The sequence below is a fragment of the Argiope bruennichi genome, chromosome X1 (assembly GCF_947563725.1).
Source record: "Argiope bruennichi chromosome X1, qqArgBrue1.1, whole genome shotgun sequence".
NCBI classification, from domain to species: domain Eukaryota; kingdom Metazoa; phylum Arthropoda; class Arachnida; order Araneae; family Araneidae; genus Argiope; species Argiope bruennichi.
The window spans coordinates 101,599,581-101,613,125 of NC_079162.1; the positions used below are offsets into that span (position 1 = coordinate 101,599,581).

Below are 13,545 nucleotides of genomic sequence, written 5' to 3' on the forward strand. Positions count from 1 at the left end.
GATACATATTTTGGACGGCTTTTGACAGCCAATTGACACCAAAATTTGCAACGAAACTATAGTTGTAGTCACGAGATAACATACCGAATTTTATCGATTTAAATCATTCCATTTATGCTATTACGTTTACATAAATCCGAAAGTACAGGCAGGCAAACGGTCAACTTATTCCCAAATTTGATAGTATATATTTTAGATGTTACGCCTAGGTGCCACATTTCAGCAACCTCTTTGCGTTTTGGAGTTATGGAAGAGTTGTAATCAAATAGCTAAATGGGCAGAATTTATGTGAATTAATTTTGTTCAAAATTTAATAGAAATCTGCAAATTTTGTCTTACTTTCTTATACTAAATTTCAACCATCAATCTCAAAGCATTTTTGGGTTATCATGTTCACAGGCAGACTGACAGACAAAATGCAAAATGGTGTTTTTCGGACTCAGGGAAATCTGAAAGGTGGATATTCGTCAAAACCTCGCGTTCGAATGTTTTGACGAACACAATACTTCTGTACTTCGTATGAGAAAACAAAAAAAAGGCTTTTTTTTTTTTAAACCATAATAGATGCAACACTTAAAAAATTTCTGTCAGGAAAGCAGAATTATTTAATGCCTCTCATAAGGTGTCCATTTAGGCCAATCCCATTTCAAAATTAGACGGTTAATGCGCCTCTTTTTTTCTTATCAATTCAATTTTCTTTATGTAAATTATAGGAGATTTATCATTCTTTTCTCCGCTGTTTTTGCTTTCATCGTCAACTGATAACTGTAAGACTATCTTTCAGTGATTCTCCCTATTCTATAAATAAAAGTTCTTCGCCGCCTATTACTTTTGAAGTTCATGGAAGGGGGGGGGGGCTTCATTTTCAATCAATGAGAACTCTTCAAAATTACAGATAACTACTTGCGATAATGTTAAACGCACATTGTATGACTGGAATTTTATCGATATACTGCGGAAAATCATGTTCGAGCTCGGTTAACTTTCACTGTAATGGCTCCCACTCTTAAAAATAAGTAAATAAATCCAAATGCTTTTGTTTATTTTCTAGTAGTAATCGTTATGAATTTGCACTCCATTCACGATGCACATGTGGTGATTAACCATAGGTTTCAAGCAGTTCCCAACTATGATAAACTTTGTCTCGAAATGTAATTTCTTACTAAGAGTTTTAATGTTACATTAAAGTATACTTTCCTTTAAACTACTGGCTTGTTATTTTCAATGCTTGCAAATAAACTTTCAGAAATTAGCATCTATTTTATCTGGTTCAATAGCATGCCAGAACCACTACACAGCCTTAAAGATATATGTGTGTGATTTTTCAATGTATGTTTATTATGGAAAGTTATATGAAAAAAAAGGAAAGTAGGCAACTTCATCTCAAGTCATGACAGTATTTAAAAAAAGTCCTTAAAATCTTAATTTTTTTTTTTTTGTGTGTGTGTGTGTGAGCTTATATATATTGACATTTAACATGTGAAATATTTACATTTCAGTAATGATGAGTCATCTTGCATAGACAGTTACTTATTTGCTTTTATTTTTGTATGAGTAGCATAATAAGTTATAAAAAATATTTAATATTTAATTCCAAGAAAACAATCCCCTGTAAACCTAATCAAGCAACCTAACTACTTTCAAATTCTGCCCTTATACAGTCGCTCCAAGCCAAACTCGGACATCAAAGAAAAGATACTAATATAGTCAAAATTTGTAAACTAAAAATAATAAGAAATTTAGTTAAATGAATTTTCAATAGCATATTTATTGCAATTATAAAAGCAAATAACAAAAATTATAAATTAATTCATTTTAACCAGAAATTATGGCAAAAAGCAAAAGAAAAGAAAAAATAATGCACAAGCCAAACTCGGACGGATAAGAAAATTTTAAAAATTAGTAAATATTTCGAATAGATAATTGTTTTATATGTAAGTCCTTGTTTTTATAACCATTTTAAGACACTTAGGGCTAAATTAATTTTTTCACAAAAATTAATTTCAATATCTTATCATTCCTGCAAAAATACTCTTTTCAATTCATCTTTACAGGAAATGGGGTGTTCCCAGACTTTTTTCTTCAAGTATTCCAATAAAGTTTCGATGGAATTTATATCAGGGCTTTGGGGTGGAGTGTCCATGACGTCAGGACAATTATATAGAAGCCAGGAATGCACTCGATAAGCATTATGTTTCGAATCATTATCCTGATAAAATCGCCAGTTGTTGGCAAGAGAAAGTTTCCGCACACATTGTCTAAAATTTTTCTTTAAAATGTCGAGGTATACATTCTGATCCATTCTCCCTTCAATAAAATACTGGGTTCCTCGTCCAGTAATTGAATTCGAGCCTCTGACCAATACTGATCCACCACCAGGCTTCACAGTTGCTTATAAATTTTTTTGTGCAAAATTTCTCCTTCGATTTTCTCCAGACGCAAGGCTTGACATCGGGTACAAAAATGTCGAATTTGCTCTCACCAGTAAATAAGACATTTTTCCAATAAGAAAAATCCTTGTTTTCATGTTCCTTGCGAATTTATTTCTTAATCTGATTTCGTTTACTTATGAAAAGTTTTTATCTGATTTTTCTCCCATTGAGATCTGCCTTATGGTGCACATTTTTATATTGTCATGGGCTGAATGTTTTTCCTAATTCCTTTCTAGCAATAATAGATGGGTTTGGTGCACTAAGGAATGAATTTGCTTTTACTTTTCTGATTAAATATCGATCATCTGCTTCTTTGAAAATCTTATTGTTGGCTGTCTTAGCCATATTTTCCACCTGATAGAAAAGAATAAGCATTTTATGATGTCATTAAACGTTGAATGACTTCTGTGGGAAATCTCTGATATTTCTGGCACATACTTTCCATTTTTAGCATGTTTAATAGCCAATTGTCTTAACTCAATGCTCATTTCTCTTCTTTGCCCTGATATTTTAATTAAATTATTATTTAATTCCACAATAAATGAAAATAACACAATTGGAAAGTTCCCCAGAAGAATTCTAACATTAATCATAAAAGTGGCAGTAATTTTTACTCAAAGTTGCAATTATTTGCTGCTTAATTGTGAGATGTCCGAGTTTGGCTTATGGACTCTTTTTCACTAATTATAATTTTATAGCTAAATTTTTAATTATAATTTACGAATTGGTGCTATTTGACTTTGTTTTCAGTTGTATAATAAATTCACTGTCAAAAAAACCTTTTAGTGTTTTTTCTAATTCATTTTAGCTAAAATATTTTGGCAGAGCAAGTTTTTTTTCCTGTGGTGTCCGAGTTTGGCTTGTAGCGATTGTATGTTATCACTGTTAATACATAAAGAATAACAAAATTTAAAATCAAAAATTGCAATATACAAGAATTGTTTATCTGAATTTTAAATAATAAACAAATGAAAGCACTTCTTTCTAATGCATAAAAAAGTTTAACATAGTGCATCAGAAGTATCAAAACCAAGCTGACATTAATAATTTAATTATATGAAATTAATAATTTCTTGACAAAAATAACTGCCTAGGAAAACGCAATTGTACTAAATAAAAATGCAGAAAAATGTAATAAAGAATATGTTATTACTCTGCTGCAAGACATATACATTATCACAATTAATGGAACACTATGGATATTATTTTAATGGTGCAATAATTATGTTAGGTTTAAAGCATCATTAAGTAACTATCTTCGATGTTTTAAAAGGCATTTCAGAATTAAGTACTAAATAGCAACTTGAGAAATCAAAATCTTGTTATTTTATTTCACTAATTAATATTCTATATATTATAATTTCTTTATGTTTATGAATACTATATTAAAAATGCATTTATGAAAATTAAAAATAAATAATCAACAAATATTTTAAGAATGAAACAATGCTTCAAATATATATATGATATAACCAATCTGTCTGTAACTGAACTGAAATATATTTTACTTTTGAAATGTACCTTTGAGTATTTCTTCCCTGTACGTAAAATAAAATTATTCAGTTTTTCCAAATTCTAAGAATAACTTTCTTTTACAGATAAAGATTCAAATATACAGATAATTAAAAGTACAATTTTCAATAGCAATTTATTATAAGAAACATATCGAAAATCATATTGCATACGAAAATTCATTGAAGAATATTGCTACGTAGCCTTACATAACAGTCATGTAAATATGAGTTAATCATATTCACAATGCTAGACACTGCTAAGCAGTAAAAATTATTCATGCAAAAATTTATAACTAGTAAATTTATGTTATTTTATAAAATGATTCATTTCAGCAATTATTGTAATCCATATATATCAAATATGACCCCTTTAATTTTTTACACAAATATGAACAATGTTACAAAATGTTAAAACACTTCTCATAATCAATCGTTATGGAAAAATGGTACATATACATAAAAATGCATTTTAAAAAATATATAATTTAATTTTTTAAATGAAGTAAATATTAAACATTAACAAATTAAACATAATTGAAGTCAATCTCAAAGGTAGGAATTATAAAATAAAATTCATATTTACAAGTTAAAGAATTTTAAACACAATACATGAAATAAAAATGAAACAAGTCTGTTTATTTATTTATGTTGAAAATACACAAAATATATAAATAAAAGGAAGACTCAATTCAGATGACATAGTTCATAGACTTCCTTGAGTGTATACAGAACTTAAAACTCTTCCTCTGTGACTGAATGAATAAAATGAAGGCCTATTTCCAATCACTTCATATGTTCTATAACAATAAAAAAAACGAAAAATCATACACTGATATAATGGAATTAAGATTGGAACCTATCAGATGCAACAAAAATTTTTAAGCAATATGTTAACATTTCAAGAAAAAATAGGTACACTGCAACAATACTCAAAATAAAACATCAGTATCATCTGATTCCTAGATACATTCATTCACTTTGAATTCAAAACCCGCAAAACTTCTTTGTCTTTCAGGGGTTAAAAAAAATTACACCAATAAAATATTTAATCATAAAATTTTATAACTTGATATTTGAAAATAATGATATACAACTCTAATTTCTATATTATATATATATATATATATATATATATATATATATATATATATATATATATATATATATATATATATATATATATATATATATATTCAAAATTTAACAATCTAAATCAATCACCAAACTTTATTCAATGTCATCTCATCTCAAGCTTTGATAAATAATAAACTTCATGGAGATTACTCTGAGTCACAAAGGAAAAAAGTTTAATATATGATTGGTAGTGTACAATATAAAATAAAAGCTTAAAACTAATCAAGAAAACCAAGTAACAAAAAATATCAAATTACACTTTAAAAGTAAAGCAACACAAAGTTATTTTATAACATAGCTCAAAGGAGAATACAGCTTTAAAGCACTAGTGATACACTGCAATAATTATATACTAGTTTAAAAGGCAGATCTATAAAGGGAATAATTTGATTCATAGTAAAATAGCGTACAGAATATTTTAAACTGAAAAGAACAAATGAATCCTAAACCCTAAAGTAGAGTGAGTAGAATTTTAAAACACTGGATGATATTTTCAGATACTTATATCAGAGTTAACAAAATTTATCAAAAATCTTCTAAAACATAAATAAAATAACATTTCTTTTTAAACTCAAATACAGCAAAACACTGAATGCAGAATCTTAAACATGGAAGGAAACTGTTCAATTATACCACAACCAGCTGTAAGATGTTACATCACAACCAACTACTCCAATCCGCTCTGAGGAAAAAACTGAATGACCACAATGCCACGACAGCATTGGCAGAAACTATGAGTGAGTATTAAAGATCATCACCACTCAAGGTACAACTCTTCCCATCATCGGTAGGGGGTAACCAACCTCGCACCATTTGTTCACTCACCAGGACAGCAAGAATCAATCATATCGGAAACTTTTAACCCCTAATAAGGAATTGCCCCCCAGGAAAATGTGGATGTGATATCAAAAATTTTAAATATTCAACTTCATAGTGCAGAGTTTGAAAAAAAAAGTTAATTCATAAAATGCATCATTCATGCTAGAAAAACTCAACTAGCAAATTCGTACTGGTTTAGAAAGAATTATATATTTACCCTGCTTGGGTTGGAATTTCCCTCAAGTGATTAAATCATTAAATATCTGTTTAGGATCCTAATAAGAAATAACTTACAACAGCGATTCAAAATTTATATACGCCTCTAACTGATAAAATATTAGTTATATTTATGTTAAAAGCTGAAAAGATTTAAAACATTTTAGTGAAGCAACAGATACAAATTAATGCTGTGAAAGCAAACAACACTTAACAAATTGGCAACACAATGACATTATGAAAATTTCTAATTATAAACTTCACAATATACAAAGCATGAAAAAAAATATTACAATACTATTTAATGATGAACATGCAGTGGGGAAGCAACGGGGACAAATAAATAAAGTTTTAAAAAATTTTATAACAGGCAACTTTTATAATTTCAAGCTTATTTGTAGGACAGAATTTGGAGTTCAGCTTTTCAAATGGAATTGTGATTTAGGAAGTGCAACTCATAAATTACTGGATCAAATATTTCCCCCGTCATTTTAAAATTCAAATAAATGCTGCATATTATTATTATTGCACATAACTATTTTCCATATAACACTAAAGTTTTATGCTGATAGAGAGCAGCCCAATGCAAACAAACATATTCTAACAAAATTCTGACAGCTACACTTTATATACAAAATATTTTTTTCTGCATGCACATAAATAAATAAACCCTCACTGCTGCAAATATAATTTCTTTTAAAATTATTTGTAAAGTCTGGTTTACATTTAAGTTTAGCTTTGACCGGGAATTCAGAATGGGTGAACATTTGTAACTCGAATACAGTGACTTCCTTTGATGTTACTCAAAAATAATATAGATCTCCAAAGTATATAGAGTTTGGAAAATTGCATTATGCACAATACAAGGAAAAGTTTATGCAAATGACTAATGAAGAGATTGATGAAAATACGTGGAAAGTATTAGCATTTTATCTCACAAATATCCAATTAAATACATTAATGTAGTGTTAATAATTATAAAAAAATTAATTTAACTACTACTCAGTTCTAGTATTAACTAAAAGTGCACTTTTGTATACTTACTTATTTTCTAACTCAGTAACAGCTCGGATTTCTTTAAAATCCCCTGATATAACTGTCACTCCAAATATTGTCAGAAACAGACTTAAAATTGTCTGTGCAACAATCTAGACAAATAAAACAAAATCTTAGATAAATATGAAAAAAATATCTCATTTGTATATAGTAAATTACAGATTGATCAGAATTTATAAAAATCTATAAGAACAATTAGATGATTTGTAACTTTTAAAAGGTAAATGCCATATTTTTGACATGTCTCTTATAATATTCAGAATTTAACAATGTATTTGAAGTTGCTATTTAAATTGTATTTTACATTGTAACCTAAAAAAATTTATTTTGGATGATATTTAATATTTTTGTGATTTTTATAGCATGAATTGCCAAATATTAATTCTAATAATAACTTTATTTTTTCCAATACACTTCACTATATTGAAATAAATTTAAAAATCTTCAATTTAATATGTATAATTTCAGATGAGGTAAGAACAAAACTGCTTAGCATGATTCTCATTTTAACATTTATCTGCCATTAGGAACAGAGTGTTGTTGAGATGAAAAAGTTTATTTCACTTTTCGACTATGAAATTATTTCTTATCTTATTTCTTTCTGTCTCAATCTGTCAATTTCAATTGTCTTGAGAATTTAAAGGGAACCCTAAGCGATTGAGTTTACTCAAATAAATTTGTTTAACACATTCACCACAGTGTATAAATTAGATGCAAGCTCAAGGAAAGAAAAGTAGGGAAAGTATTCCCTTAATAGAATATATCAAAAGAAAGAAAATAGTATATAAATTCTGTAGACATCTACCAACATGTCCCATTTTCTTAAGTTAATATGCAAGTCAAATTCTAACCCACAGTTAACACTGCCAGAACACAAGATATTTCGCCCATAGTAATGAATGTGTTAAATCAACTGCTACTTTGATTTACAAAATTTAAATTTCAAACGTGTAATTTCATACATGAGAGTCATATTACTATAGGCAAATAATATAACAATAAGATATTTATAATTCCCTTTTACATTAACTTATAAATTTCAAATTAATATTTCTTTCAAACTAATAGTAAAACAGCTTGGAAATTATGCATAAAAATAAATACAGAAAAATGATTAATAACACATGACCACAGTTAAAAAAATTTATGTAAAAAACAAAGATTTTGTGTATTTAGATAGAATCTGAAACAAAATAAAATTTTTATTTCATTACAGAAAAACATTAAAAAATCCATCTATACAGGAAGTATACTGAACATAAGAGTAAATAAGTATATTCATCCATGAAAACAAATTCTGCAAGTTTAAGCCAGCAAAGAGCACTTAAATTCACTAAGAGGCTTATACAAGAGGGTCAGCAATTTTACATGGTCTACATGGCATTGTTGTGAGGTAATAAAACAGGGTTGCCACTCAAACATGGAAAAATATTAACCTGCATTTATATGCACCATAAGAAGAAATTCACAAACAGCACATATGTGCTAGCTATAATAGAATAGCAATACCCCCTTATCCAATTTTTATCATTGTAAAAAGAAAATGGAAGTAACAATTCAATATTACAAATTACCCAAAATAAGAGTGTATTAAATGAATGTTTATATTTACAAACAATAAAAAAATCATTTAATTATTGCCTAGAATTTAACAAGACAAATTCACATGTTGCACGGGAGGGCGAGGCACTAATATCATGCTCCCTAATTTAAAGTCATGTAAAATTAAAGACTCAAGTGAAATAAAACACAAAATAACATTCTTATTATCATGATACAAACCATTTAACAATTGCTTAACAAACAAAACATAATAAATGAGTCTTTTTTGCCAATTTATATATGAGCCATATATTCGGCCAATTTATATCTGAATTACTGTAACTGCTGCAGATTTTTCAGTCAATCTTTTTCTTTTTTTCCTTCTTTTGCAACAATTTAGTTTGCAAAGCTACTTTGCATTTGTTCGATTCTCTTTTTCCCCATGAACTTACTGCTTTTCTAAAGCTTCATAATATCTCATATGTGTTAATTTTGCATACCAAAACAAATCTCTTCAGCGAATCAACCATTCACTTTTAAAATGATACTGATAGTTTTCCAATAAATGTGGGTTTAAATAAGATGCAGCAAAATATTTATATATGTACTCAACTTATGTACTTATTATATATGTACTTTTTTTTTTTTTTTTTTTTTTTAGTATTCTACACAAATATAAAATCCTAACAGTATCTTTTTTCAGTTTCAGTAATTCCAATAGTATTCAAGTAGCTTGTAGCTACTATTCTAACATTTTTTTTTAAGTCTTGGAAATTGGACTGATCTATGCAGCAGAAAAAAAAAGGAAATAGAAATAGGATGAGGTTCTGCAGTTCAACAGTCATGAATGGTGTTTAGATTTTGCAGCTATTGTAATGATCTTTTATTCTTGAAATGCTAAAAAAGATTGGCACTTTTTTAGATGAAAAAAACTAAGAAATTTTTAAATCCACGCCATTTTCCAATTTTTAAAATAAATTTCAAAATCCCCAGCATTTCTACTGTTTTTTAGATTATTTTTCTATTCCCTATGTTTTCCCAGTGCTGTGGCAACCCTGTTAAAACATTTATATGTTAACAGCCAAGGCAAATATCAGGTTTCTGGTCTTAGAAATCAATCTGATTAGAAAAAGATTTTCTTATTCTTAACCTTAAATATAGTACAGATAAAATATCATGACAAGTAATGCCTAATAAAGTATCTGCAAGATAACTTGTAATCAAAACAAAACTACCAACTGTGAATTAGTTTACAATTTGCAATCAGCATGCTAATATAATTGCTATATAATACATCTTATAGATTATTTTCAGGAATTTTTGAAAAAAGAAAAGTACTTACATCACATGGTAAACTCTCAAAAGTTTGTTCGATTAATCTTAAATATGCTCTATCTAAAAAAAAATTTCAAAGAATAAGTAACAAAAACAAAATTATAAATTTTGCATAATAGTAACACTAACAAATAGTTATAAATGGATAATAAATATATGAATTAAGCATCATTTGCATTAAGGATAAGAATTTATAAAAAAAATAGAAATAAACATTTAGATGCATACACATCAAAACTGTTGATAAAAATGAAAGAGGTAAACAAAATAGTTTTACATCGACAATGTTTTATGCTAACTAACGTTATAAAAGTTAAGCATTTTCTAATAAATACATTTAGCGAAAAACTAATTATTAAATTTTAAAACAAAAATATCAAATAAATTTTGTCAGTTTTATTTTCATAGAGAACCTACCCCAAGAAATAACCAATATTTTTCAAAATACTTGGTATTGAAGAGTTGTCTGTTTGTTTCAAAAGAAAAAAATTTTTAGTTAAAGAGCTTAATTCAAATAACTGGCTAAGTTTTATATATATATATATTTTTCATATTAGTTATTAAATTCAAATGAACATAAAAAATTAGATTTAGAGATCTTCAAAAATTTAATTTTTATTCCTACTTCAATATTACATTCATGAGCAAGATTCTGGCTTACAATGTTTAACATCAGTGATTTTGCTATGTGTTATGACAATTTCATACACACACAAAATAAATAAATAAACCTTCTCAGAATTATTAAAGTAGCATCAATTATTCTATACCAAAATTTAAAGATCTTGAAAATCTGCTTTATTCATGTTCGCTTAAAAATAAAATCAGTTTTTATTTTCTTTATTGTTTTAAGAAATATGGAATTCCAGTAACAATTAAAGTCTACAGCTTTCCAAAGTAGCAACATAATGGGATGTCAGTTATCAAACCACTGAATTACTTCTCTCTATAATGCAATTTAGTCTAGTAACTTCTTCCATATAATGCCATTAAAAAAAAATTTTTTTTTTTCCCCTACATAAAAAAAAAAAAAAAAAAAAAAAAAAAAATCTTTAAAAAAGCTTGATATCAAACTAAAGATTACTACAGCTAATCCAGGTAATTACAAATACACTGTTAATTATCAGAATTAAGTGGCTAATCTTTTCATCATAAAATTTCCTGTTCATTATTTTGCAATTCAAGGAAAATAAATAAGATTTCAAATTATATATCACTGAGGAAGTGGAAAGGAGGCTGAGTGTCCTATCACATTTGTTCATTATAGAAAAAAAAAAGGAAGAAAGAAAGAAATATCCTTAATTTTAAGTATGAATATAGTAAATCTTCAAAAACTACTACATGACACATTTAAATAAAATTTAATCTTAGAGAAATGAACAGTTTATCAAACTAATGTAACAATGAAAATTTCAAATTTGAATATCAATTATGGAATGCAAGAATAATTCAAATTAATACATAAATTAAAATTCTCAGAATGATATTACCATTAAAATTTTATGGAATTTTTATTAAATGAAAAAAATGTAGCACTAGTCACTAGCTACCCATTAACGCTTAGCATTATTAATGCAATACCTTTCTTCTTTTAACAAGATGAAAATATCTACTCTGATGAAAAGAACAAATTTAAATGGGTGCATAGATAATTTAAAATATTCTATACAATTAGAATTTTATCCTATAGAAATACAATTAAGAAAACTTATTTAAATGCATGCATGTGATGTCTATATCCCAAAAATGCAATATAAAATTAACATTATGAATTTAATATAAAATGAACATTATTATCAAGATGCATCCACAGAACAATTTTCTTTCACTCTTGAAACAAGCAGAATTTTCTTTAATTTTAAACTATGTAAATTTGAAGCTTTACAGGTTTTCAATTTAGATGGTTTGAATTGAATATCCCAATTGAATAAATCTTTCACAATTTTCAGTATAATAAATCATCCTAATTAAGTCTTGGAAATAAAGAAATTTAGTTCCAAAATAAAATAATTTTTAAAAAAACCTTAATTAAAGCATGATTATGATTTAACTCTATATGTTTAAGTATTTATAAACAAACATTTGTAACAAAAAATTATCAATGGAAGTATAATTTAAATATGAAAGTACAGTCTAAAATCCTTAATCTTCTATCCATAACACTTTAAATTTTGTCCAATTCTCAAAGGAAGCACTATGGGGTCATGAGAAGTATTTGTACCCTTCCATAGTCAAGTATCAACATAAGAACACATATATTAATAAAGATAGCATTTAAACATCACTTTCCACATATTAGAAATTTCCAGAATTAAAAAATATATATATTTCTCATCACATGACTATATTCTGTATTTAAAAAGGGAGGCAGCATATATATTCAAAATGTTATGCACAAAAATGGTAGAAATACTATTCATTTTACTCAGATACAAAATATTTACATGATCCTCTTGGAAACAAAATGAACAGAAATAAGAATGAAAACAAAGTACAGATGAAATAAGCTAAACAAAAGTCACCACAAGAAAAAGAATTGAACTAAATCTACATTCTATACATAAACAAAACTTCTTGCACATTTTAAAGAGATTGTGAATTAAGGTGTTCTAATTCATATATCAAAACACTAAAAACCAATAAACATTCGATATTTAAAGACTAATCTGCTTGCAAAAGAAAGTCTAATAACCTGTTATGGGTATTATGGCTGGTAATTAATATAATGGACGATTTCTAATTCAATATCACAAGATTTTTATATAAAAAATTAACGCAATTCAAAGAAAATAGACAATATTTACTTCCAGATGATAACTTACGTTGTGCCGCAGAATAAGCAGCGTGAATTAGTGATAGTAGTCCCAAAAACACGCAAAAATTTCCTAAGCTGTTTTTGACCATTTTTACTTTTTTGCCAACTACTTTTGTGCTTAAAGAAGAAACATGAGTATTTTAAATGACTATGTAAGTTTTGAATTCTTAATTGCAGATTTCAGACTACATGTAGCCTATTTCAATAATAAACAAGAAAGACAACAACTTCGCCGCTATGTTAGCAAATACGTGCCTACGAATACTAGAGTCATCGTTAGGGAATTTTCGGTAGGGAAAAACGGATGCTCTCACAGGATGCACGCGACTACTGTGTTGAGATCACGTGAACAATCCACAATTTAGCATCAAAATGCAGTCACATTCAGAAAAAAAATTGGAAAACGGCACATATCTTCTTTCTAATTGTTACATAGGAATTCTTTTTCTTCCAATGATTGCTCCGGTGAAATAAAGTCTTAACAACGAGATAATAAACTTATATTTTTATTTTATCTTCGAATAAAGAATTGTTTGAGGTACTTTTTTTTACATTTACTCCAATTGTCAAACTATAAATATAAAATATTTTTTAGCAAAGAGAGGTCAGCAATGACATCTCCTTTTTTTAAAATAGACAAGAACCACTAAAAGGTTACAAAATTTAAGAAATTTGAATTACT

The 13,545-nt window shown here is 27.2% G+C and overlaps 1 protein-coding gene across 1 annotated transcript; it reads right to left on the reverse strand.

The window, feature by feature from the left end:
* Positions 1-4,561: 4,561 nt before the first annotated feature.
* LOC129958255 (ER membrane protein complex subunit 5-like) lies at positions 4,562-13,142 on the reverse strand. Its single transcript, XM_056070567.1, has 4 exons — positions 12,871-13,142; positions 10,056-10,108; positions 7,160-7,263; positions 4,562-4,743 (listed from the first exon to the last, which is right to left on the reverse strand). The coding sequence occupies exons 1-4, from the start codon at positions 12,950-12,952 to the stop codon at positions 4,650-4,652; spliced, it is 333 nt and encodes a 110-aa protein (XP_055926542.1). The 5' UTR covers positions 12,953-13,142; the 3' UTR covers positions 4,562-4,649.
* Positions 13,143-13,545: the final 403 nt, after the last annotated feature.

What these genes read in the sequence shown, in the direction of transcription:
- LOC129958255 (XM_056070567.1), bottom strand. Translation starts at nt 12,952, where the DNA reads ATGGTCAAAAACAGCTTAGGAAATTTTTGCGTGTTTTTGGGACTACTA. An exon ending in TGCTTATTCTGCGGCACAAC is followed by an intron (nt 10,109 to 12,870) that starts GTAAGTTATCAT and finishes ATTTTTTTTTAG; the next exon opens with ATAGAGCATATTTAAGATTA. An exon ending in TTGAGAGTTTACCATGTGAT is followed by an intron (nt 7,264 to 10,055) that starts GTAAGTACTTTT and finishes TTATTTGTCTAG; the next exon opens with ATTGTTGCACAGACAATTTT.